Raw genomic sequence first — 26,016 nt, forward strand, 5'->3', positions numbered from 1 at the left:
CAAATTATGTTTGTCATGTCAAATCCCTAAACTATTTAGGACATTTAATCATTGAGTTGTAGAATAAAATCAGTTTTCCTTGTAATAATGAAGTGTTGTATACCAGTCAGAATCAACATTTCAGCTATTAGGACAACTGACGTCACATTCCTTACTCAAGTGTAATCCTGTAATTCCCATCCCTTTACAGCTGCATTCATCCACAGGAACACTGCAGATTGCTGAGTCTGAACTATTGAGACCTAATTTAAGATTTTTTTTTAAAACCCACTGATAACAAAATCCGGTTTGTGCTTGTTTTGTAGTGTCATCACCAAACCGCTAGATGCCGCTGGCGTTGTGTAAAACCTTGGATGACTTCTGTTTGCCTATCTTGCCGACCCTGCTTGAGTATTTATAACCGTATAATAATTGTAAAATTGATTTTTAAAGCAATTTGTCGGGTTAGATCAGCTCAGGTTGAATGAATAAATTATCAAGCTACATACTATTGGATCATGTTATCCCCATGTTTCACACCCTCAGTCATAATTTAAATATATGGCTGTTTATCTTAAAAAAAAGACTAAAGTTGACATTTATAAATTACTAAAAGAAAAAAAAAAACAAACACACAAAATAAAGTTGAAATTAGTTTGTACCTTTCAAATAAATATTGTTCTGATGAGACATATGACCACCTCCTTCAATTTTTTCCAGAAACACAAATCTTTATTTTACACTTAACAGGAGCCAAAAGGCTAACATGATTTTTCTTTAAGAAATGTCAGTAAACCATATTGTAAGACTACAAAGAAAGATAATGTCTTAAAGAAAAGACACCATTTCTTTTGTCTTTTACAGTTTTAAGAGACACCAACTGAATAGTCCAATCTACAAAAAATATCTGCATGCATACCAGCCTGCTCGTGTCAAATAGTCTTAAGGGTGGAATGACAAATGTAAATGGAAGTGGTGTAAAGTCCACATATCTGCACAATCCAGGAAATGATGTGAGTAGAAAGACGTGACATCACAATTAGCATTAATAAACATAGTAAACATATCATTTTTAAATAAGAGGGGTCAACTGTCCAGCAGGTTCTCCCCTGAGTTGTCAGTGGTGTGTTTCCAGTTCCACGATGGTCCACTCTCCCTGTGGGGATGCGGCGTCTTCCGGAGAGAAGCTGGTCACCGTGATGCTGGTGGAGGAGTCTTCCATGGGTGAGATGAGCTCTGCCCATCGTTTGAAAGTCTCCTTCTCCGGTGACAGAAAGGTCTCCCCGTCCAGGCAGTCCCGGGACAAGGACAGCGTCTGCTTGATGAGGTACTGAGCCAAGTTGAGCTCCTCGGGCACCGGGTTGATCACACCCAGGTTCGACTCGTGCTCCGATAGGAGCTGCCTGAGCAAGCTCCAGTCTCGCTCGGCAAAGTCGCTGCTGTTCTCAGTTTCCCCTTTCCGTATTTCGCCGTCCACCTGTTGTCTAACATCTCTGTCCTTATCCAAACAGCGCTCAAACGCTTCTCCCACGTCCATCTCATAAATGGGAGAGAGGACTTTGGATGATCGGTGGTCATGTTTGCAGGTTTGATCCAGTCTGTCAAGACCATTGTCCCCTAAAAACAATTGACAATACTGGAAAATGATAAACTGAAACACTCTTCCACAGTTCTTACACTTTGTAGTTGACTTACTACATGCTAAGGAGAAACACAGATAACAGATTTTACCCTTAATGAAGCTGTTTCCCTTTCAAACATGATGTCATGTAAGGAGACAGAAGTATGATTCAGTAAAAAGAAATGCTATTGCTGTGAACTACAACGTACCAGATGATTGAGATCTGTGTGAAAGGTCAACAGTCACTTTAAAGGTAATGTACAAAGGAATGTATTTCTGAATGCGTCTCTTCATCCAACTCGTAAAGCAAAAGAAGTCATGCATTGCCAGCACCAGTGAACTTTGTATTTTTCCGAGTTAACACTGATATGTTCTGAGGTTTGTGCAGAGGTCTCTTAACAGGCAGAGCTGAAGAACAAATATTGTCACAAAAATGCAACTGCAAGCTGAAGACACAAAAATGTTATGCTGCCATGTTTTTTTTTTTTAAACATGTCTTCTTATTTTGAACATTCACAATATGGCAAAGCAAATGAATTTACCAACTCGTTAGCTGATGCTGAAAACAACATATATCACTTTTGCATTGGGATAGTACTGCAATAATGGTGTGGCAGGACCACTTTTTGGGAATGTGGTTGGGAAAAACCAGAGACATGGCAGAACTTTAACAGCTGCTCTAGACACACATTACGTACTTTAAACTGGCTATTCACATGAAATTAAATGTACTCAACAGCAAAACACTTTCCATAAACAATAGACATCTATGTCTCTACACACACATCTACTGGGGATGACTAGAAATAATGTACAAAAAAGACATATAAAAAGAATGGCACAAGTGAAATACAAACTAAAGTGATTACATCATGCAAGTGTGCCATGCAAAATAATAATCATAAATAAAACCTACAAAGCAACAAAAACAAACTAAAAGAAACCATTGGGAATGGGTATTTCCCTTAACAGAAAAAGGGACAGCAAAGGGATGCAAACCAAAAGTTCCTCCCAAAAATATATTTTCTGAGAAGCAGTGGCAATATGGTGTCTTTTTTTTATACAATCATTTTTAGACAATCAGTTTTAGGGTTGGGAGGTCAATCTCACAAAAATTTGCTCTACAGTTGCAAAGGTGCTACATACAGTACTTTGAAATCAACAAATCATTCTAAAATTATCATTATTTTATTTTTTATGTTTGCTGTTATAAAAACTGTAAACAAAATGTATAGTAATAAGCTAGACTTTGGTCAGTGTTTCACCCTTCAAACCTGGAGTCCTGTGGTTTGATGGTGGGAAAAAAGTGCATAAGCTGAAAAAATAAATACATATTAGAATGTATTCATTTGAGGATTTTTTTGGGATAAATTTGTGTTTTCCTAATGATAAATTTACTTATGTTGATGTTTCTGGAAAGAGAAGGGAAAGAAAAAACTGTAATGACTTCTGTAGCACCTTGCTGTGCATGCTGATATATGCTGGAAAACATGTTATTCTGGTCCAGATGTGCAGACTTCTGGGACTTTGGACAACATTAAGTCATGTCACATCTTTAAAGTGTGTGTCACTTTTAATAGCATCCTGTTCAGAAGTATTGGGATCAAAGGTGTGGAATTGACTGTTCTGAGTATATTTTACTTCTGTTGTGATGTCACACATTTAGTTTTTTTTACATATTCAACTAAATGCTTAGAAATAAAATTTTAGTGGTAAGATAAAATTAGTGCTGGCTTTTAGCAATAACCCAAACTGATCAATATGCAAAGCAAAACAACAGTCACACTTTCCCTACAAACAGAGGTGAATGACTTATCAACACAGACATAGCCATCGTCGTAATGTTGCATATCATTTGATATTATTGTGTGTTTTGCAATATTTCAGTAGCGTTAAGTTAAATGTGCAACAGTTGTTGTATTCAAATGTTGTGACAGCTTGGCTTATGTAGCGATCAAACTGTCAAATGTTTAGTGGAGTAATGTCGGAACGTTTTTTTGATGCGTTGGCTGAATTCAATCAGAAATCTTTACACATAAATAATACATCTCCATAAGCTTTGGGTTAATTGTGGCCTGAATATTAACTATTTTCAACTTTATTTGGAATTTAAGTTGCATTTTTTCTTAGTATAAAAAGTATTTTGTGAACAGTGTTGTTCAGACTTGATTTGATCTTATGAATTAATGAGAACGAAAGAAATGTCGTTACACTTGTTCATAGCCAGTGCAGTTTAAGAGGTCACAGTGGCATGAGCAAGAAAATAAACTCAGTCGCGATTCCTTTAGTGTTGACATTCTGATTCCAAAATGCTGTAAGGAGCACCACAACCTACAATAAACAATCTATAGCTTAAAAGGTCATATTTTTCCCTCTGTTTAACAGGAATGACAGAGAATATTTTTATCTTTATGTACATCAAAGTGCATTGGTTGAGCTATGTCAGAGCCTCGTCACAAGTCAGCATTTTTTTTAAACAAATGCATTTCTCTTATCAGTGCGGTTAAGTTTCAGTCATTTACCACTGCCTAAGTGCTTTGATCAAACATAGTTTAGCTCTTTTAAAATGCAGAGATTTGGTGAATAGGTTTTATGACACCAAAAATCCAGCTTTAAATGGATATTGATGTGCTCTGCAATGGATGGATCTGGATGAAGGCAAGATTTGAGCAATGAAAACATGAAGTGCATTTATGATTGGAGTTTGAAGTAGTTACTTCACTATTAAGCTCATTTCGATCCATCTTTTCGATACTAGGAAGTCTGGGAATCGGAACTAAGGAGAATTAATCTTGCAAGGACAAATTTGGTGACTACGGAAATTTGATGGTCTGGATTTGGGATCTACAATGGGGCCATAGATCATACATTACCTGATGGAGATTGTGCAGCTTGCACAGCAGAGCCCCCTCTCAGTTGAGGTTCATTTAAGTCTAGATGTAAATCTGCTTTCTTGCTCTCTGAGGTATTGGGGAGACCCTTGTTATTCCCTCCATTGTACTGTTCAGTGTGGCGCAGATCCAGGTGGCATGGGCGCTCCTGGGGAGGCACTTCCTTAGTGTCAGAGTCCAGAACTTTATCCGATATAACATGATTGCTCTCTTCTTCGGTTGGTTCTTGGATTTCTGTGAGGAATACAGACTCCTCTTTCTCATCAAAGTTGAGCTTCATGGCAGTGGTTTCGGGATTGAGCGGTGGGGTGTTTTGATTGTGACCTGAAGGACAAGTAGTGGAGTCGCCCTCGAAAACATCACAGGGAGTGAAAGCTTCATCTGTTTGCTGAGGTGGAGTCTGGGCCCCTCCTTCCTCTGAACCTAGTTCCTCACACTCGTCAACAGACAGCAGGACTGACCGGCGGAAGGTTGAGGTGGATTGGTAGTCCGGTTGGTCGTTGTTCTCCTGGTCTGGGCAGTCATCATCAAAAGCCAGGTTAATGATGCCTTGGAAGTGTGGGGAGGGTTCTGTTGTTGGAAGTGATCCATCACCTGGAATAACTTCGACTTCAGACCTCTCATCTTCCGTTTCCTCCTCTTCCTCATCATCATCTTCTTCTTCCTCAGAGTAGTTGGGAACACCTTTCATGCTCTCAATGGTTCTAACCTCTGTGTGCTCTACCGGAACCTCCTCTCTTTGCAACCAAGAACGTGGACGTTGTCGAGCTCCCTCCTCTTCGCTGGTGGTCTCGGCCTCTCTGCCACGCAAACGCACCTCTACCCTCAAGCCAGCGCCGCCTTCGTACATCTTCAACTCCTCTGGGGTGCTAGTGTCACTGCTGCTGCGCCCCAAGAAGTCAGAACAGCGCATGGTACCGCACTTGGACACCACTCTTTCGTTGGAGCAGTCATCGTCTTGAGACCCTCCGGCATCATAGTCCTCAGAGCGGGGCTTGATATCGTCAGATGATGTTGTATGCGTGCTGCCGCTCTCGGATTCGGGGCTGATTTGATGATTGACTCCACTCCAGGAATCCTCTATGGGGGTCTCTGTACTTTCCACGCTGCCAGGGGTGCCAGCTGGACATTCTGTGTCTTTTGAGGAATTCACCGATCGAACCTCGTGCTCTGGTCCACCGTTTACATTAATAGTGATTACGGCATCTTGAAATAGCTTTGTTTTGCTTTTATCCAACTGTTTACAAGTGTCTGCTTCTGCAAAGTGGACATGATGGACTTTGTTAGGTGGTGCAACACTGGTCTCATCTTGGGGACTCGTTTGGATTTCTGACTCTGCTTCAGTCTTCTGCACAATGTGGTCAGCGCCCACTTCTGAAGGCAGGAATTCCTCTTCACTCTGCCCTACTGGATGTAAACTTTGTGTCGCAGAAGGCATAAGTTGCACAATATCCTTATGCTTCACAGTATTACCGGAGTCGTCAATTGGAGCCTGCTCTGATGTTTTATCATTCACTGCTTCTAATTTTTTACTTTCTGATATCTTGGATGGAGCAGGACTGGATGGTTTAGAGGTTTTTGGTGAAGCTTTTTCAGCTGATGAGTCTGTGGTATTTTTTGGCTTTGATCCAGACTTGGTAGTCGAGGAGACTTTGGCTGTTTTGGCATTAGATTTAGCCGAGACTCCGTTCGCTGATACAGGTTTTATGGTCTTCTTTTTAGTATCACTGGTGACTTTATTGGTGCCTGAGGATTTGAGTCCATCCTTGCCATCTTCCTTTCTGGAAGAGGCTTGCTTTTTCATAGGAGTTCCAAGCTTGGAGGCTAAACCAAGGAAGAAAATATACCCAAAACATAAATTCACTTTTACAATATTTTGTCAGACAGCTACATTAAGGAGCTTGAACAACTCACTATGATGGTCCAATGTAGTTCTTCCCTTGGTGTCTGGTTTTGCCGCTGCAGCAGACTTTTCTGCTGGATTAGTTCTGGTTTTAGCCAGATCTTTCACACTTGATTTATTGGTTGGGCTGGTAAAATAGATGAACAAGAAGCCAAAGGGATAATTTTACAAACAATACACTACAAAAATAAAACATTAGATTTAAATGAAGTCACTTTCACTCCAACTTTTATTTCATTCATGAGACAAGGTAAATTAGGAATGCCAACTGTATGTATGTTCCCTTCCATTTTTTTCTCCATCTAATTACTAATTAGAAGGAAACAGAACAAAACCTGTAAATATTTTAAGCATTTAATATACGTTTGTTCTCCATGTCAGGATATAATGAAAAAAATATCCCCAGTTGGCACTGAAATTGAGAAAATATGCTTTAATGCAACTTTGCAGCAATCTAAAGAGCTGTAAAGGTTAGTTTGCTTCCAAACTATTTGGAGTCTATCATTCAGCAGTGTAGATTACTTAGAAGTGAAGAGCATTGAGGAGAGCTGCCAGTTTTTCCTGGGTTGAGACATGCCAGCAAGTTTGAATAATCAGAAAGACTCTGATTATCAAACAATCAGAAGGTCTCCATTTAGAAGGGAAGCATAAATTTGTGTCAGGACAATTAGAAATTAGATGGGAGCAAAGTAGAGTTATCTGGCTAAAATCCAGCATCATGTTTGGTGACAACTACACGATACAATCACCTTAAGCCCCTAATACAAGGTTTATAAAGAACTTGTTCTTTCCCAGTCAACCCCGACCAGATTCATGTTGATTTGCAGATCACGTGCAGTTCCTCCTCTTTTTCTGAAACCACCTTAGGGATGGTAAAAAACTGGTAAATGACATGTTTGGCAGCTGACTACCTTTGTTGACTGGCCTATGGAACCCATGACGAGATTGTAACAGTTGACAAAGTGTGAAGCTGCAAATTGATAATTCCTCGGTCAAACCCTGAGATCCAAACCTTTTTATTTATTGTGGCGGAAGAGGCAAACAACGTCAGCTGGATGGGGCAACCCGCAACAAACAAAAATTTCAGAAAAACTACCCCCGACCAATGGGACACACTAAAATGACATGAACCAGATAGTGTGAGACTTGACAATGGAGAAGGGGCTTTAGTGTCACTGACTATTAGCACTGTATTTGGCTTATTCTAACCAACACTTAGGCTTATTCTGAACTGGGTCATGTTACAAAACAATGATCCAAAATATGACAGTAATTTAAGCGACTGATTGACAAGAAAATAGAGCGTGGCAATGGCCCAATCCAACTCACACAGTCAGGCAAAAAGCTTTGGGCCATCATTAGGTAAGCTATGAATTATTCAAGATCTACAAACCTTACTGAGCTAAAGACAGATTTTTTTGAAGACAGAGGCCAAAATCCCGCCACAGCATTATGAAAGAATCAGTTAAATAGGTAGAGTTACTTCAAGTTAGAGATGCTGATGGTGGGTTCAACTTTGGTCCAAAGAAATCAAAGCGTTTCCGTTCCAGCCCATTTAATCATCGATAAAACGACGACAAGTGAAAAATATTTTTGTATCTGACATGTATCACCTGAGGACCAGTCTGAAAGATGGTGCACTTAACTGTTAACTTTGCACAGTCTGGTGCAGTATGTTTCCTTTTAGCATTTAAGAAAAAGCCAGGTTCCTAGCCACCACAGCTTTCTGAACGACTGCCCAGTGATGCTAAGTTTGAAACGGATATTTTCAACATCTCTGAAGAGGAAATAAGAGGCTTGTCACAGCACACTGCACAGCTGTTTTTATCCTCCCAAGAACAACTTGATCCAAACACACACACACACACACACACACACACACACACCCCCCACACACACACACACACACACACACACACACACACACAAAAACTCTCAACACTGATTTAGCTTGTGTCACTCTCACCATTGTCATTTTGTACTTGTCAAGTTTTAGTCCGTTCATAATTAATATTTCCTTTTCCAAAACATGTCTTGTACAGACCATGAGCTGGTTTCTACCTGCCATGAACAACTTTTTTTTGCTTGTAGGCCACAATAAGAAGTTGTACTTCAATAACAAGAATATTCTTGCAGGAGGAGGTTATCGGTTTCCTTTCAGAAATCCTACTAATGTTTCATATAAAACTCCAGACTTTACCTTCCACAGTTCTCAAACCTTTTAATGGTCATTTTCAAATGTGAAATGCAAAAGCTATTTATGAATATATGGCAACTCTTGCTGCAGCTGCCAGCAGAAAATAGAAAGACTGACAGAAAAAGAAAAAGAAAGAGAAAAAGAAGCAAACTTATCTTTAGTTGAAAACAGAAATCTAATTTACTGACCGATAAAGAACCCTATAATTTGTTTCAATCAGAGGTCATAATGGTCCATAAGTGGTTTGAACAGGGATCTGAATCGCAGTCAATAAATATAGAGTGTAATAACAATTCTCTAAATTTGAGAACTGTTATGATTACTCATCTCTGTAGTTTATCAAAATACTCAAACCATAGAAGACATGGTTATGAATTTATTTTGTTTCCAGCTCTGAACTTAAAGGAAGCTGAAGCCAGTCACTCTCACCTGCTGGTCCTTGCTGTGTCGGACCTCTGAGGCTGTTTGGTCAGAGGTGACTTGCTCACTGCTTTGGCCTGTGGCTTGGACTTTGTACCTGGAAAGCCGGACATAAAACACGTGAACAGCTGTTAGAAATGCACTGTGCATCAAACGACCTCATTAAAGAAAACAAGAATTATTAGACATGTTATGAGAATGAGGTGTTCTGGGATTGTGTGAACTCAAGAAAACAAAACTATTTTTGTACATGTGTCTCTTTTGTACAGATGTGTAACGAAGAATTATAACAGTAATTTGGTTCTGTGGTCTGATCAAACATATGCATCAAATAAGCCACAATGGAGCATTAGGGTCATACCAAGAAAAACATAAAATAAAAACAATAAAATAAAATTTTGATAATTAAGTCAGACAATTAAATGAATAAAGTCATAATATTAACATCTCTGAAGAGAAAACAAGAAAAATAAAGTTGAATTAATATAAAAATAAAGTTGTATTATTCTGAGGATAAAGTCATAGTAACACCAGATTAACGTCATAATATTATGAGAATAAAGTTGAAATAATACGGGAATAAAGTCATAACAAAATAGAAAGAAAAAAAATATTTAGAGAATGAAGTCATGAGAATAAAGTTGAAATAATACAAAAATAAAGTCATAATATTTGGAGAATAAAGTAATTTAATCAGAAAGTCCAAATACGAGAATAAAGGCATAATACTTTGAGAATAAAGTCAGGATATTGCATGACTAAATAATATTATTACTTTATGCTCATAATTTCATTTTGTTTATTTTCTCAGCTCGGCCCTAATACTCCTTCCTACAGACTGGTCAAATGTTAGATCAGTGGTGACTGTATATTTGTACCAGCAGGACTGGACAGGACAGTTGGTCGTCCAGCTCCAGCTCCCTCATTATAAAGCTCAGTGGTCTGAACCCCCCTCTCACCCCCCTCCCTCTGTGTGACAGCTGTGGAAGGCTGCAACCTCTACTGCCACCAGCAGACTGACAAAGAGAGTTGAATGTTACTTTGTTTCCAGACAAATCAGTGTTCAGACATGAAATAAGCCCCTTCTTCCAAAGCTCCCTCCCAGGGACAGCACAGTATTGATTACACTAATTAAACCGATGTTCCTTTCCAATTCTGGCTACAGTTTTATCTCTGGAGGCGACTAAACAACCATTCAGCTTCAATTGCTGTTCTGCTAGAAGAGGATAATGAATCTTGGTGATGCTGATGAAACATAAAGAAGTCAATAAAAGAGTGTAAACCTGGAATGGAGTGGCTGTCGTTCAGACTGCTGGCACAGTTTTCTGGCGAGGTAGTGGCTGATGTGGATGAAGCACCGGGATGTGCTTGGGTTGTGACGGCAACAGCGGACTTGTCAGCCTTTCCCGCCAAACCTTTCTGGGCCTTAGCTACAGCCGCCTGGGTTGAAGATGTGCAGCTGGGGGGGGAGGTTTTAGGCCTGGCGCCTGGGTTCGGCTTCTTTTCTTGCTCTTTAGGCCCGTGGGAGCTTCTCGAGCCATTTGCCCCGGCCACATCCCGCTTTGCCCCGGCGGCTGCCGTGCCGTTGACAACCGCTGCACCGGGCGACGCTGTCTTCGCCTTTGTCGCCACGCTCCTGTCTTGTTTCTTTGCGTTCTTCGCTTTAGAGTTTTGGCTTTCGCCCGGCTTGCACGCCGTATTCAGACCATCGGATTTCATGGCTGACGCAGCGCTGCGCAGGTCTGGGTTTCTGTTTGTCTTGTGAACCGGAGAGCTCTCAGACTGAGATGTGGGGCATTTTACAGCCTTTGACTGAGGGATAAAAATAAACAAGTCATGTAACTGTATTACTGCACTAGGTCAATCAGCAGGGAATAAAGATTTAAAAAAATCAGCAATAAAGGGATAGTGGATAAAATTAGACCATCGTGTTACATTGATGTGTAATCTCAGATCTACTCTGAGTCTTTCAAAGGCAGCTTTCTATTTTGGCACACAGAACTTGACTTTCTACATGAACTGAGGGACATGCAATGCTTTTAGCTACTAATTTATGATGTTGTAGCATTTAGACAACAGCTTTTGCTATGAGGGCATCTGACACACTGTGACTAAAGGATGGCCACTTCCATGGATTGATCTGAGCTAAACTGGCCCTTTAAATTTGCAAAATTCTTGTAATAACAAAATTAGAGATGCACCAAGAAAACAACTGGTAACTGCAATCAGACAATATGACAACACTTTGCCATAGTCTCGTCAAAAACTCCTGCCCTTTCTGAAATTCCGTCTTCAGGAAATCATCACAAAATGGCTTCTCTATCAACCTTTTAATAATGTTTTTACCAGTGTTTCACTGACAAGTAGCTCCTATTAAAAGATTAGCACATGAGCAACTCAGACAGGTGTTGCTAATTGCTGCTAGCTGGTCTGAGGGAGCTGAGTGGTGGAGCCACAGAGGAGTGCTGCTCAAAAGTTTCTAAACTGTAGCTCTAAGGAGGAGCTGTGCCTCGGAGGCGGGGCTAGGTCCAACCAGGTGTTTTGCACAGCTGAATGGTTACCGTGGAAATGAAAGGATACCTCAAACATGAATGAAAGAATCAAAGTAACACTCCAGGAATGTTCCTGATAAAGGAATAACATTATAACATCATGTAAAGCTCAAAACTGTTGATTTTTACACAACATTGTCCCTTTAAGGCTTCTACATAGTTTCAGTAAAAGCATAAAATCCTAGGTTTTCCTGTTGTTGAAACAGCTGTTTTTATAGGAAAGGTTCTATAAAACTAACTAGTGCTTCTACATGTTGAGGTGTGCAAAAATAAGAAAAAAAATTGGTGAGCAATTAACTGTTTTGCCTGGTTAAATAACTAAATAATTGGGTTTCATTTCTATAGATATTACAACTTGAAGAGCTTCACTGAAGTAATGGGTTTGGGCAGTTGAAAAAGAAAGTGCTTGTTTTATTTTTATTATCAAGAAAATTTCAATTTATGCATAAAAGCAAAAATGAAATGTTACTGATCCAAACAGACAAATGATCATTACCTGTGAGCTAGTGAACACTGGCTTTTTACCAAGTCTTCGATTGTCTCCTTTATCAATAGCTTCTGTCAGAAGGTGGAGAAAAAAAGTCACCAATGAACAAATGAGATTTAGAGATTTACCAAAAATATAACAACATTAACACAATATAACAACAACAACAACAACAATACATCATTTCACAATATTGTTAATAATCTTTCATTTACATCTGGTACATTCTCTTACATACAAAGCTCCACATTTATTAAACATAAAGGTTCTAAATCCTGAATCCTCAGAATCTAAACACACAGCTAAGAACTGTAGGAACACTGGGCCATACACCGATACCAGTCATATCAATTATTCATGCATCCCATTTCCAATTATTATTAGATCAACATAAATGAAGCGGGTTGGTAATTGCATTTGTGAAAGCTTTTAAATGTATGCACAGCCACAACAGCAGCAGGCTAAGCTTCATCCTGTTAAAAACAAGCATGGCGCATCTGGTCCATTTACCATGTTGATGTGCATTCATAAGCCAGCGAGCTGCACACACACTGCCACCATGCCTCATAAAAGCCCTGTCTGGATATTAAATGGGTTAGCAGCCAGTGTGCTGCTGTAATATAAGAAGCTGGAGCAGAGAGGACTTTGGAGGATTTTTATGTAAGCAGAGCACCAGCTTTAGTAGAAGACAACAAATGAAAAGCATTCATATTACTTCCAGACACAGAGCCAGGGTTTCAGACAGAATTCCAGTCTTTACCTGCTAATATCCTCTCTTTGTGTTTGGGTGAGAGTGCCTCCCATCCCGGCGTGTGGCGAGCCGCATAAGAGGTCTGAAGCAGGAAGGTCCAGAGGCGCCCGCGTAGCGTGCCGATCTCCTGCCTGAACGGCTGACGGTGACACAGAGGAGACAGGCAGAAGAATGGAAGGGGTGCGCTGCAGCGCGGGCGAATCAGCAGCTGCTTCAAGAATGTTTCACCATGGCAACAAATACCCTCGCCTCCTCCCTTTTCCCTCTCTCTTTCCCTCTCTCTCTCTGCCCCTCCCTTGCCCTCTGCCTCTGTGGCTGAGCTCTCCTAAAAGGAATCTGGGACCTCATGAGCTGATGTCCATATTCCTGTTTTCACACCTGGCTATAAACATGGAGCTGGAGGGACAAAGGGACCCAACGTTGCTCTCTGCTGTCGCAAATTTGACCAACAACACTCTGCCGTCGACATTAGACACACACGGCTAGATTAGTGAGGCAGCCGGTGTACGTCACAGCGTCCCTCAGCCTAATCCATTCTGCTCTACTGTACACGGCTTTAACTCCTGTAGCCAGGTCACTTTGTCATAGGAGCCATCTCACAAACTTAGCTCTCATCTTTATGTTGCTTTGCAGATGATTTCTCTTCCTGATTAACGGAAAACGAAGCACCTCAATCTCAAGAGATTCAGGTGATTCAGAGATTCAGCATGCAGCTGAAGACCACAGATTAAAATCATCTGTTCTGCTGCAAGTCTTTGTGAAACAGCCTCTGGGCCTGCTGTTGATTGATATAGCTACTGAATGATGTTGTTTGAGAATTCGATTTCCTATGATTAATAACATCTACAAAGGTCTGACTTTCAGACTTTTGTAGAAGAGGTGTGATCTTATGTGGAATACCCATTGGCAATAAAAATACCTTCTTTAATGACAAACGCAAAAATGTAGTTTTACGTCCCCCACATTAAACTAAACATGGGACATTATAATGAAATAAATAAAGAAGTAATATATTGTGGAATAGAAATCTGTAAATCATTGTAGATCCAAAACATAAACATACTTTTGTTGGTTTGTGTAAGTAAAAGCATGCAGTTTCCAAATATTTTTTTTTTGTAGACTAGAAAAAAAAAAGTGTCTATTCACAGCAGCAAAAACGGGATTTGGGTCACTTTTTAAAAACGCAAAATTTTCCAGTTATAATAAATCAATTAACTGCAGAATTTGGTTTCCCTGAGGACTGAGACAAATTTATAGTCTTAAATTAGGAGCCAAAAAAAAAAATCTGTCTTTAATGCTACTAAAAACTGATCTACTGAGTTATGCAGGTAACCATGTAATGTATCATGTATCGTCTATTCTGGATTTGTATTTATATAATTCTACAAGCTAATAAAGCAAAACCTTCAAATTTAATAAGGTCGTGCTGTCTTTTAACAAACATATGTTCAATCAATGGCAATCCAACTAAGAATAAGGATTAGTTTACCTCCTCTTGTTTTTGATGTTCCAGGTGAAAATCTCCATCAAAGTTATCTTCACACAGAGAGTGGACAGCGGTGAACAGATCGCAGCAGTTGTCCACTGCTACACCCTCCCTCACCGCCAAGCACAACTTCTTCAGCAGCGTCGGCTCTCTGGTAAACTCCTCCCTCTGCAAGTCAGTGACACACCAACAAGAAAATGGATGCAGTGTGAAAGTCTTCACATTTCTTACAATTTTTCACATTTTGTCACATTAAAACCGTTAAAAAGGCCCGGCTGACATGTCTGTTGCTAGTTGGGAACTGAATGTTTACAGCAGCTCTGAAAAAGGTAAAACATCCAAAAGATAAAACAATTCCAACATTGTGTTGTGTAGGCTAGTCAGTAATATCGCCAGCTTGTGGTGTGAATTTTAAAGGTCAAACTGGTGATTGTTTGGCATTTTGGTTGAACAGATTTCATTCCACACTGTAAGAATCCAAGCAGGTTACAGGAAGCTGAAGGTGTTGTTTACTTCTGCTTCCTGCCTTCTGACTGGCCAAGTTGAATAAATAAAATACAAGCGGATTTGAGTGCAGCAATGTCAGCTTTTTAGGAAAAACCTCTGGATAAAACGTGATTCTACTTATTATAAAAGCACGGCTGTAAAAAGATGAATATTTTTGTGCTGTTCTTGACATTTTAAACTGTGGGCCGCACGGCGAGCATGCCTGCTTTAAAAGGTGTGGAATCGTTATTACCCTGCGGAGGTTGTGGAAGGCCTGAGTGTGGATCACCCTGGGGAGGTGCTGGACTATGAAGTGCAGGGTCTCTTCCTGGAGCTCCTCAGCCATGGCCCTCACATGCTGGGCCCACTTCACCTCTGGGAGGCTGCCAATCAGCTGCTCCGTGCCACAGAGCAGCGTCATGGCATTCCGTACAGTCTGAGGGAAAACATCTATTAGCTAAAGAAAAAACTCTCTAAGAACAACAAACAACAAAAGAGGTGAACATACAGCAACAGATAAAAAAAGTAAAAATAAATTATTTACTCCTGCCCAACCCCCTGATGATCAGAGGAGGGAATTCCCTCATAGTGCTGTAATGTCAACATGTACCAAGTCCAAACCACAGCGGGTCAGTCTTGATTCATAGACTAAAGACTCAGCCACCAATTACAGGCACAGATCAATCTTCATCCAAGTCCTGAATTAGGCCGATTTTAATAACAGAATTGAATAAAGCTCATCTCTAATCAGATCATCATGCTTTTTCCTTCCTGTTGAAATGGACAAGTGCTCTGTTTGGTGATATTTGGGCTTGAAGAGAGCAGAGCAGATGACTGTGGGAAGAGTCCACTCACCATTGTGTCCGTTACGGCCGTGATGCAGGCGCGCTGCAGCTCCGGGGACAGGAGGGAGAAGTTCCTCTCACACCAGGCTTTCACAAAATGTTCCGCTACCCATCTGAAAACGCAGAGTGGACATAATTAAAAAGCATTCCCTGAAGCCATGTGGTTTAATTTCAGATTACATATTTTACTTTATAACTACGCATTATTTTGAGTTCATCACATAAACCAGTAGCATGCAGGGATGTTTGTGGCTATAGTGAAAAGGTTTGAGTGTAAAGATTTATGGAAAGCGCTTTATAAAGCGCTGTATACTTGTATATTTCACAATGGAAAAGAGAAGTAAATTAGCCTAGAAACATTCTAAAATGTAAAAGTATTTATGTAAATTGAATGATATAATATTAAAGCCATATTACAATGAAACAAAAACATTCAAATTTAGGCTTGTAAACAAGCTGTGTTTCTCTTTAAAGCAGATTGCCCCTGAACCTTGTCCTCGTGTCTTGATCGCTTAATAAGAGAAGCATGAACCCAAAGCCTGGTTACAGAGCAACAAGATAGTGACGAAAAAGGTCTGAAAGAAGTCAATCAACTGTAACCAAGAGTGGCAAGAATGACTCCAACTATAAATACCTGTAATTTTTCTAAGTGTTTCCATATAACATATAACCATGTCGGAATATTAGTATTCAATGTGAATTACGTTCTATGTTGTATCATTGTACAGCATTCAGAATGTGATAGTATTTTTTTTCTCATTAACAGCTGCTACTTGGTGCTGAATGCAAACTTACCTCCTACAGAGCATGTGGAGGTTTTGGAGCCCTAAGGCGTGTGTGAGTGACAAGCACTCAAGAACCGTTCTCTGGACCCCATCAACTGGCTGCTGGAAATGGAAAAAAAACACAAAATTCATTTAAAAAACTGATGTTTTAGTACTAATATTTTACAAAGAAATCCTTTGCAAAAACCAAGTAAATATCATGCTTGTTTATGAAGAGAAACAAGTTGATCTGTGAAAATATAACAGTGTGAAGTGTTAGAGTCAAGTTCATGACTTACAAAGTTTATTTGGTGATTTAAATCCTAAAGTTTGTTCAAAAAAAGATTTAAAAATCCAAAAGCCAGAAGAAAACTAGAAGTGGATGTGTAACATGTTCTGCCCCAAACTTACAGATTTAGTAAGTAAAGCACTAAAATATAACAGAGCAGCATTGTAAATTAACTTACAAACTTTATAGCAAAATAAGTGCTGCTGGTAAGCAAGATTTCATAGCCTATTATATATAATGTGCCATCCATTCCAACTCGTCCTGCCAACCATAAAATGTATTTGACTTTTACTGTCCTTTACATCGACTCCTGATCAAGATGGCCAACAGAAAAATGGAGCAGAAAAAAATAGGTAGGTAGTTTAGTAATTTGATGTTTGTAAATAAAATGACTAAGAATTTCTATGTTTTATTCAAAATTAAAGACAAAACCTCTTAATGTTAGAAGACTGCCTTCACTAACAGAGCTGCTTCTCTAACCTTGGGGAAGAAGCGGCAGTAGTCTCGGGTAAAAATCATCTCCACCAAGTCTTTGAGCCCCTCCAGACCCAACATGTCTGCAGCTATGGTGACCTGACTGTGTTGTAGAGAGATCACATTCAGGTTAGCCTGTTTTCTCATCGTGTGCAGTGATTTCTGAACCCCATACTCAGACACACGGTACCTGGCGTTGGCTCCGCTGGGCAAATCCATGACAGCTCCGTACATAAACTGGAGCAACATTTCCATCTCATCTGGTCCCAAGCTGAAATGGATGACATCAATAAACATTTTTAAAAACTGCAAAAACCTTTGTTCAATCACCATTTGACTCAAGTTCAACGCTGTTTCTTCACTAGTTCACAATTGAACCTATGTCAGACACAATAAAGCTAGTAAGCTAACAATGGTAAATTAGCGGCTAGCTACTGGTAGAGTCAACTGTCTCCAATCACAAAACGCAATGAAGATGTCTGCGAGCAACTCAAACTTTTTCCTGACAGAAAAGTCCTGCGAGAAAAGAAAACTACATAGAATAAACTAGAATAAACAAGATTGACAAAATTTTAGATGCATTTCCGGTCAACATATATATTTTTAAAGAATTTAAGACATTGTCAAGTCTGGATTTTAGATACATAAATTTAAAATCGTGCAGACACCCTCAGTTCAGATGACTCAATTGGATTTTAATGTCACAGTTGTTCAGGAGAAGGAAACACAGAGTTCCACTCATTATTTGGTTCACCATGGAAAAATACCATGGTCATCAATAACTTTGGTTTTTGACTTTGTTAAAATTTTCACACTTCTGCAAAAAAGTTGTTGCACCTATTTAAATATAGTTTCCAATAACAGATGTGTTTGTTTTTGATACTGAATACTACAGAGAAAATGTTCTGGTTATATGTGGACAAACTTGCGTTTACATCACAAAAACTGCTCTGCTAAGAGCTGTTTTAACATTGCCCTGATTCCTGTAAATACAATCATACATTATCCAGCACTTAATGCACGAGACAGCAGCCTGAGGGTGAAGAAAGGCTTCCCTAGCGAATCAACTCAATCGCTCTCCAATCTGACAGCCGTGTCTTCCTCTGTTACCGTCAGATCAGCGATGCGCGGATGGATGACACTTTACGTCATGGAGGAGAAAAAAAAAGAAAAAAAAAAGCAAACTGTGGAGGCAGAGATGGTGTGGGTGTTAACAGTTGCTTCTCAGCATCTTTGGAAGGCTAGACATTTATGCATCTCAAACAAGAACCTTTGTTGGTAGAAATCCAAACACCATCAAAGATCTTATCAGTAGCATCCTATCAGTATTGGGTTTGCAAGGTAAAACGTTGAGATTTGAGGTGAGGAGAAGTCTTACCCGTGCAGAGTGATGCATTGTCTGGTGCTCTCCATCCAACTCCCACTGAGCATAGCACGGAAGTACTGAGAACGTGCACACAGGATTGCCCTAGAAAGCCAATGAAGCAGAATTGTTTCTTAATGCACATGCCATATGCTTAGAACGGTTTATTTCTGTTCCATAATTCATTTTACTTACATGTTTTATTAAATATGGTGTTTGAAACTTTTTGCATATGTACTCCCAATCACCCACACCATTGTATTATCCTCACATGGATTTAGTAAAGGTCTGAAATATCTATTGAATGAAGTTTAGTCAAAGGACAGAGAGAACTTTAGCTCTGCTGCCATGGCAATCACAGCAGCAGAGCAACCAGAGCGTGGCCCGGCTTCTCTGTGACGAGCACAGGAGTCAAGAGAAAACTGTCTCCATGGTAACTAGTTGCAACTTCTACCTTTGAATCACTGAATGACCACCCACTGTTGAGTGAGGCAGCACATGCTGCACCTCTGCTGCTGTCCATGTTACATAATGTAGAAAGGGCACACTCACCATAACATAAGGCTTCAACATGACACTATAATGTACACCTTTACATTATGGTAAATGTGCTGGATGAAGGAATTATATCATGAAATTTCTATTCACTTATTGATACTATGCACTTTTAAAGAGAAAATCTACGATATAACTCTGGATATACCTCTTTCACTCAATCATGAAGTTTTACATGCCAATGTAAAATGCAACGTTTTCTCTGTGGCTGGAATATGCAAATATGTCAAAATTGATAAAAGTTTTCTAGTTTGTTCATATTTACCATAACCTTCAAATACTGAGCCCTGCCAAAGCATTCACAACTCTTGATTTTTTAAACCTCTTATAAACTCTATTTAAAAAGGGATTTTATGTGATAAAGTTATAATTTTTTTTTACTTTATATTTGAAAGTGTTTGTAGAAGGAACTCAATTGCCTGTCCCTTGCAGCCCTTATGTCCAGTTTTACACTTTGGCTTCAGCCTAATTATGGGTAACGTTGTATTGTCTTTCATTTCTGTGTTTAATGTTGTAAACTGACCAAAATTAAGTGAAATTGAATTGAACTTTTGCCTTCTGCCATCGGATTAGTTTTGCCTTGTAGTTAGAGATACTATTGCTAGGTTTAAATTAAAACATGTCCAAGCATCAAAATGGCCCAGTCAAAGTCTGGATTTGAATCCAATTAAGAATCTGAGGCAAAAATCTAAAATATATTGAATCATACTGCAGTATATAGTGTTGAAACTATTCCACTTCTAGATGCACAACCCTGGTAGAGTAACACCCAATTAGACTTACATCTGGAAACCCAGCAATCTACAAAATATTAACTTGTAGGACGTCATACAAATGCACTCCACATGTTCAGATTTGCAGCTGTAAGAACCTCTAAAACCAAGGTATTGTTGGGTCCTGCCATAGATACATTGCAATAGCAGAGCAACATTAGCTTAATAGCTAAAATTAACTTAATAGCTAATTTGATATGAAAGCTAAACTTAACATGCTGAAGTGAAAAGTCTGTGTTAATCAACATGCTATTGGCAGCATTTTAGCTAATTTTAACTTCTAAACTGCTGTTAGCAAACATAATGGCCTAAATCAATGTTACTCAGCAAGGCTAATGATTGCCAATATGCTTCTGACATAAATACAACTAACCTTAGCATTTTTGCTAATTTTAGCTTATACTTTGCTGTTTGTATACTAGGTGGAGTATATTACTGGAGGTCAACATGCTATTGATAGCTCATATGTTACTGACAGCATTTTAGCTAACTCTGGACATTTTCAAGACATGCAACAAAGCCGATTAAGCTTTGATGCTCAAACTTGAGGCCCACAGAACTAAGTCGGCATCAGAAGCCCTCATTTCAGTCCGAATACGTTCACCGTGGAAGGTCGCTTTTAAATTTCATTAGAAATGTTCTAGATTCCCTTCCTACTTCTATTCAACTGTTCACAAGTTCCAATAGTGGAGGTATATTTTGAATACTATATAGCATTTATATAGTTTGAGAGTACCATCAAACTCTATGAATATTTAAGTCTTCACATTCTGTATATTTTGCAAATTAGTAACGGAGTTCAAAATACAATTTGATTTTTCTTCAACAAAAACTTTGGATCTAACTTGGGATCTAAAAGAGCTCCTTTACTGAGCAAAACCATAAGATTTCCCATCATTAGAAAAGATTCAGGGTGTATGAACACTTTTCATAGACATTAGTACAGTGGATAGCGACTAAAGTAGCTCTACCTGTGGCAGGAGAAGACCTGCTCAGCCACCTGGATGGTGATGTCACACTGTTCTCCCCTTTTGTACAGGTCCAGCAAGTCAGCACTGAGGCCTGAGGCTGGTTCAAGAACAAACACACCTGGACAGAAGCAAAGATTAATTATAAGGAAGCACCAAAACATCTTACGTGAACTTTAATCTGCTCTGGATACATTATGTGACTGATAAAACAATGTAAACTAAGGGAATAAATACAAGGCAGGGTCTAAATCTACAGTCATCTACAGCAGGAACTTGTTGTAATTAGCAGGAACAGCAACAAAGACCCAAACGGGATTAGCTCTTAAGTAGATTATGACTAAGAAAACATAATGTGAAGAAAGTGGATCGAGGTGGGAAGCTTTGTGGTCACATGATCCAGAGTAAAACCTTCACGTGTTGATGTGTTTACCTGAGTCAGTGGAACTGTGAGGATCTGCTCGGTTTGCAGCGCTGCTCTCTGCGTCGCGGTTTGCTTCAGCCGTTCGCATGCTCTGCTCTGCTGTGTACACTTGCCTGTGGGTAAGACTGAAAGTTAATTAAAATGGAACCTTGTGTGTGTTTCCAAGCTACTATATCATCTGACACAAAATGACTTCTGTCACCACAGGACTGAGAAGTATTTTCACCCTGTGGACAGAGACGTTTATCTTAATCAGTGACATAAACCTTCTTAAAAACAATGTATATTCTGTATTTTGACCACATGGGAACTGAGAGACAGTGGTGCATTCATTTCTCTAATTGGCTAGCATCTGTTTTCCTAAAATGCATTTAACTCAGAACAAAAGATGCAGTCCTCTTTTAGCAGAAGCAGGCACATAGCTCAGGCAGAAAGGGGTTGAGGTTGAAAATGAATCACTGCCCCTGGTGGAGAAAACTAAGTACTACACCTCTTCTTATCGCAAATGAGTTGCAGCTTCTCTGCATCACAGGAAGTCCGTTGATGTGGGAGACATTACAGTGCATGTAAAAAGCTTTTATGTTCATCAGTAGGATGAACGTCATAGCAATAATGAGCTTTAAAGATACATGTGAACCACATCTTATTCAGAATGGAACATGTCCACAACCACAAGTTTTAGTGATGCTTCAATACAAGAACTGGGTGAAAAGATTTGAACAGAAGGTCAAATTTTTACATACATTCTCACTAATATTTAGAGAAATGTTCATTGGGGAGTTGCAGAGAAGCAATCAATAAGCCTTAGGGAGGATTCTGATTGGATATTTATCCAGACTTTTCATCGCTAATGCTAGAGTTTGATTCGCTTAGCTCTGAAGAATGATCCATACTTTTCCAACATCACTCAGGTCAGGGTGGCTGTTAATCTGTCACAGTTTGGGATCCTGTTGGAACATCCTGTTATATTCAAGTTTAAATCATCTAGAAGCAGAGTTGAGGTAAAACTGAAGAATGTACATGTAGTCTATTTTGTCCAGTCCACAAGAACCACTGGCACCGAAGTAGTTCAGAACTTGGCTGTTCTGGCAAGACAAGGATCATAAAAAGATTTTATAACTGTTTTGGAAAGCAACATTAAAATTCTGGAATTGTTCAAACCTCAACTCCAATAAAATGAAATGGACTGTGCACATTTGCCAGCTCTCTCCAATGAAACCAACCAAGTTCAATGAAGCTGGATCAGATTAAAACTTCAGAAGGAAACTATCTTGCCTAAATGAAATAATTATTCTTTTATATTCATTTTGAAGAAGGCCCTATTCTCAGCCTTCATCTCTTTAGCTGGCAGCCCTTTATGAGTCGGCATTCAGTGCAAACAACACCAAAAGTTTACATGTATGTATAAGCAGTCCTAATGTGATGTAGGAGCCCAATGGCTGCTGTAAGAATCTGTGTCTCTGGCTTCCCAGCAGCAGCTGCTTTTTAAGAATGAGTGTATATTGTTAACAGAGAACCAGAGTAACATATTGACTAATTTGCTGCTTCTAAAGGATCAAACCCCTTAATGAGAAATCTGAAACCTTTCAAGTATGAGTGACAAACAGAAAATTCTCAGCGGTATTATGAATTCATCTAAACGACTCGATTCATTGTTATAGCTCATTTGTAGCATTATTACAACCAAGACGTTAAATGAGGCTGCTTGCAGAGAAATCCACTCAACTTTTCTTTAATAAAACCATTATGGAAGCATTTTTGGTATTTATTGAAGTTCAGAATATATGTAAATGAACCTCTGTAAGACACCCAGTGGAAGTTTAGTGCCAAAAGAAATGCAGAGCTGAGGCTTTAAGTGATGCTATTCTGTGAAGTAAAGCAGGAAACAGAAGAGAACTCAGAGTCTACCTGAGAAAATCCCTCAGTGCTGGCAGATCGTAACCTGGCAGATGGATGATGATGGGGTCTTTATGTGTCTGTCCTTGTAGGAGATGTGGAGCTCTGGCCAGCAACACGGCTCTGTGAGCTCGGACTGAACCAGAACCTGCATAAAGGGAGACATCTGCCTCAAGTTCCTCCTGGAGCAACCTGGAGACACACACAGCAGTTATTTTCCAGGCCTCTGCCTCAGACTTTAAAACCATAGCAACAAATACACAGATATTAGAAGCAAGAATAAACAGAAATTAAACATTTTACACATTTTCTCAGGTTTCCATTTTTTTTTTATTTTTTATTTTTTGCCTTAAGCGATTTTAGTAAAAAGAAAAAAAATTAAAACCTAAATCTTATTTTTTACTTAGTAAACTTTTTACCTAGGTCACTATTTTAGGAAGGTGACAGCATAGGGATGCACCGGTCGCAGTTTTGTGTTTGATCACAGATTTTTTTCAAAATTAGCTGAAAACAGCGAGAAAGTAGCCAAGTTTGCACAGTGGGGTGACAATTGTTAACCGCAAACGTGCAGATATGACCTACTGGGCCAGTCTGTCAATCAGCTCTCCCTTCGCAGATAAGTTAAATTTTACATGCAAGTATCAGCCGATCACCAATCTAAAGAGTTTCAAGGAATTCCATACTTTGACTGACTTATGTATCCAGAGTGGTCAGCCATGTTTACTCACTTAAAGTCTAAATACAAACCTTCCCTATAAAATCAGAGCAGTGGTGCAACTTTAAATATGGAACCAGGAAAAAAAATAATAAAGTAAAACACAATAATAAAAAAAAAGAAAAAAAGAAATCAGAATCAAATTGAATTGCGAGGAACTTAAATATTTGCATCTCTTCTCTATTTTGTTTATTCCCTGCTTATCCAGACCCAGGAGATACATTAATCAAATTTCCATACTTTTCAAGCCTCATTGTAATTCCTGTTCAGAATGCATATCCAATGCCCTGTTTTTCCACTTCAGGACTTTGGAACACACAAGTCCTGACGCGGTCCACTTTTTCTTTACCATCACCATATCTCATCCTGCCGCTATGACTGATCTGGGTGACCCAGAAAACAGTCCGGGTCGGCCAAGTGTGCACTCATAGATCAAATGACGATGTCACATTTGTTCTGCAGCTCCAATCACAGTGAAGAAAAAAAAAACCTGACAGGTCACTCTTGTTAAAAGAGGATTCCCATCCCAGGTCGCTTGTATCAATGTGACCAATTAGCTAATTAACAAAGTTTGTTTATAGAAGAAATTCCTTGTGAGCTTGATGTGTTGATATCTTCTTCATATGGCTTCACTTTAAGAGTAAGGCTCACAGCTATCCCTCTTTAACATTTTCACATTTTTCTCACAATTATATTAATCTATACATAATTTTAAAATATATTTTGCAATACAATTTTACAAAAAGTAAGTATACTGAACACAAGAATTTATGTGTATTTTATGTGGGGTTCAAGTGATCAGCCAAAGCAAAGATGTGTAATAATTGTGAAGTGCGAGGAAAACAGTACATAATTTTTTTTCCAATGCCTGTCCAGTTAGAGGTAAATATTACCTGTTGAGGTCTGCAGACAAAGCTGATGATAAACATCTCCTCAGCTGCTCTTTGTATTTGCGCTCTTTGGCCTGGAATTCTCTTGCAGCTTCAGTGTTGATCATGGCTCAAGAAACTCTAAAAGATAAGTGTACAGGACAGCTCACTTTGTGATCTGAGAAGAGAATCAAGTTGCAAATAATGGCATAATAATCTAAACAGTTGGGGAAAAATATTTTCTCAGAAACCATGATATATTATCTACTGACTGCAGATGTAATCGAATGTATGATATGGATATTATGTGTATAAAATGGATATTTCTGCAGGTTGTTGTATTTTTAGCAATACCGTTTTTCGCCGAACTGACCGGAGAGGCGCTGTTTCACAAGTTAGTGGTAACAAGAGGTAGCGGCTATGAGAATCAAAATTATTTGACAACGATGGCAAGATAATTTTCACCCCATAATCATAACGTAAATAAAGGCGAAAATTACTTTAAAATACCAAGCACTTAGTTAATAAATAAAAGAAACAGGGGGAGTTAAAAGTCCAGCAGATATTTAACCGTGTCAGAATTGAAACCAACAAAACCACATAAATATAGCGGAAACATACCTGAGCTGTCAGAGTGGGCCTGTTCTGTCTCTGCTTGATTCCGTCTGTGCTTCTCCAAAAACACTGGACATCGCTTATCTTCCTTTCAAAGCTAGCATGCTAGCGCTAGCTACGACTGGCTACCGATAACGGTGTATGTGATTAAACGTGAACTTCGAGTGGCGCGTGACGAAAACAGACCAGCACAAATAATATTCCGTATTTTTCCCTTTGGCAGCATTTGTATATATTCATGTAGCGACATTACCAGGGTGCTGACCCACTGACCGATGTTGTTGACATCACCGCTGCACGCTGCTCCCCGCCCACGGGACACGGTTTGACAAATAACCAAGGAGCGGACAAGTCAGGAAGTATTCTGACATGCGCAGTGCAAGCACGTGGACTGTCACGCTTTTAGGACGACGCCTTTACCTGTCCCCGATATTCTCAAATCTAAATAGCTTGTTAGTTGCAGTCACGTCATCTCTCCCATTATGAGACGATAGATTTGATTTAGTTTTGCAGTTTTCTGCATCCAAATGAATATAAACAATACAAAAGGCACTGAGACAAAAAATAAAAAAGCAGAATGAGACGTTTGGACTGGGTATATATATTGAATCAAGTTTGTACCGTTTGTAGAAAATTAGAAAGGACAACTGCTTATCTTTGACTTTCACAGCTGTATAGTTTTCAACTATTTTA

General features: G+C 39.2%; 1 protein-coding gene across 2 annotated transcripts; it reads right to left on the reverse strand.

Moving 5' to 3' along the window:
• Positions 1-684: 684 nt before the first annotated feature.
• btbd8 (BTB domain containing 8) lies at positions 685-25,632 on the reverse strand. 2 transcript variants are annotated; one of them, XM_055060518.1, is made up of 19 exons: positions 25,330-25,632; positions 24,733-24,849; positions 23,137-23,316; positions 21,238-21,341; positions 20,808-20,925; positions 18,524-18,613; positions 17,336-17,416; positions 17,152-17,248; positions 16,414-16,505; positions 15,629-15,731; positions 15,027-15,209; positions 14,291-14,455; positions 12,811-12,940; positions 12,060-12,118; positions 10,295-10,823; positions 9,021-9,108; positions 6,406-6,521; positions 4,474-6,315; positions 685-1,596 (listed from the first exon to the last, which is right to left on the reverse strand). In XM_055060518.1, the coding sequence occupies exons 2-19, from the start codon at positions 24,834-24,836 to the stop codon at positions 1,097-1,099; spliced, it is 4,581 nt and encodes a 1,526-aa protein (XP_054916493.1). In that variant the 5' UTR covers positions 24,837-24,849; positions 25,330-25,632; the 3' UTR covers positions 685-1,096. The 2 variants fall into 2 exon arrangements, with proteins under 2 accessions (XP_054916493.1, XP_054916492.1); XM_055060517.1 differs by having other exon boundaries at positions 12,060-12,121.
• Positions 25,633-26,016: the final 384 nt, after the last annotated feature.

This window comes from Poeciliopsis prolifica, unplaced genomic scaffold, assembly GCF_027474105.1.
Source record: "Poeciliopsis prolifica strain line A6 unplaced genomic scaffold, Auburn_PproV2 SCAFFOLD060, whole genome shotgun sequence".
NCBI classification, from domain to species: domain Eukaryota; kingdom Metazoa; phylum Chordata; class Actinopteri; order Cyprinodontiformes; family Poeciliidae; genus Poeciliopsis; species Poeciliopsis prolifica.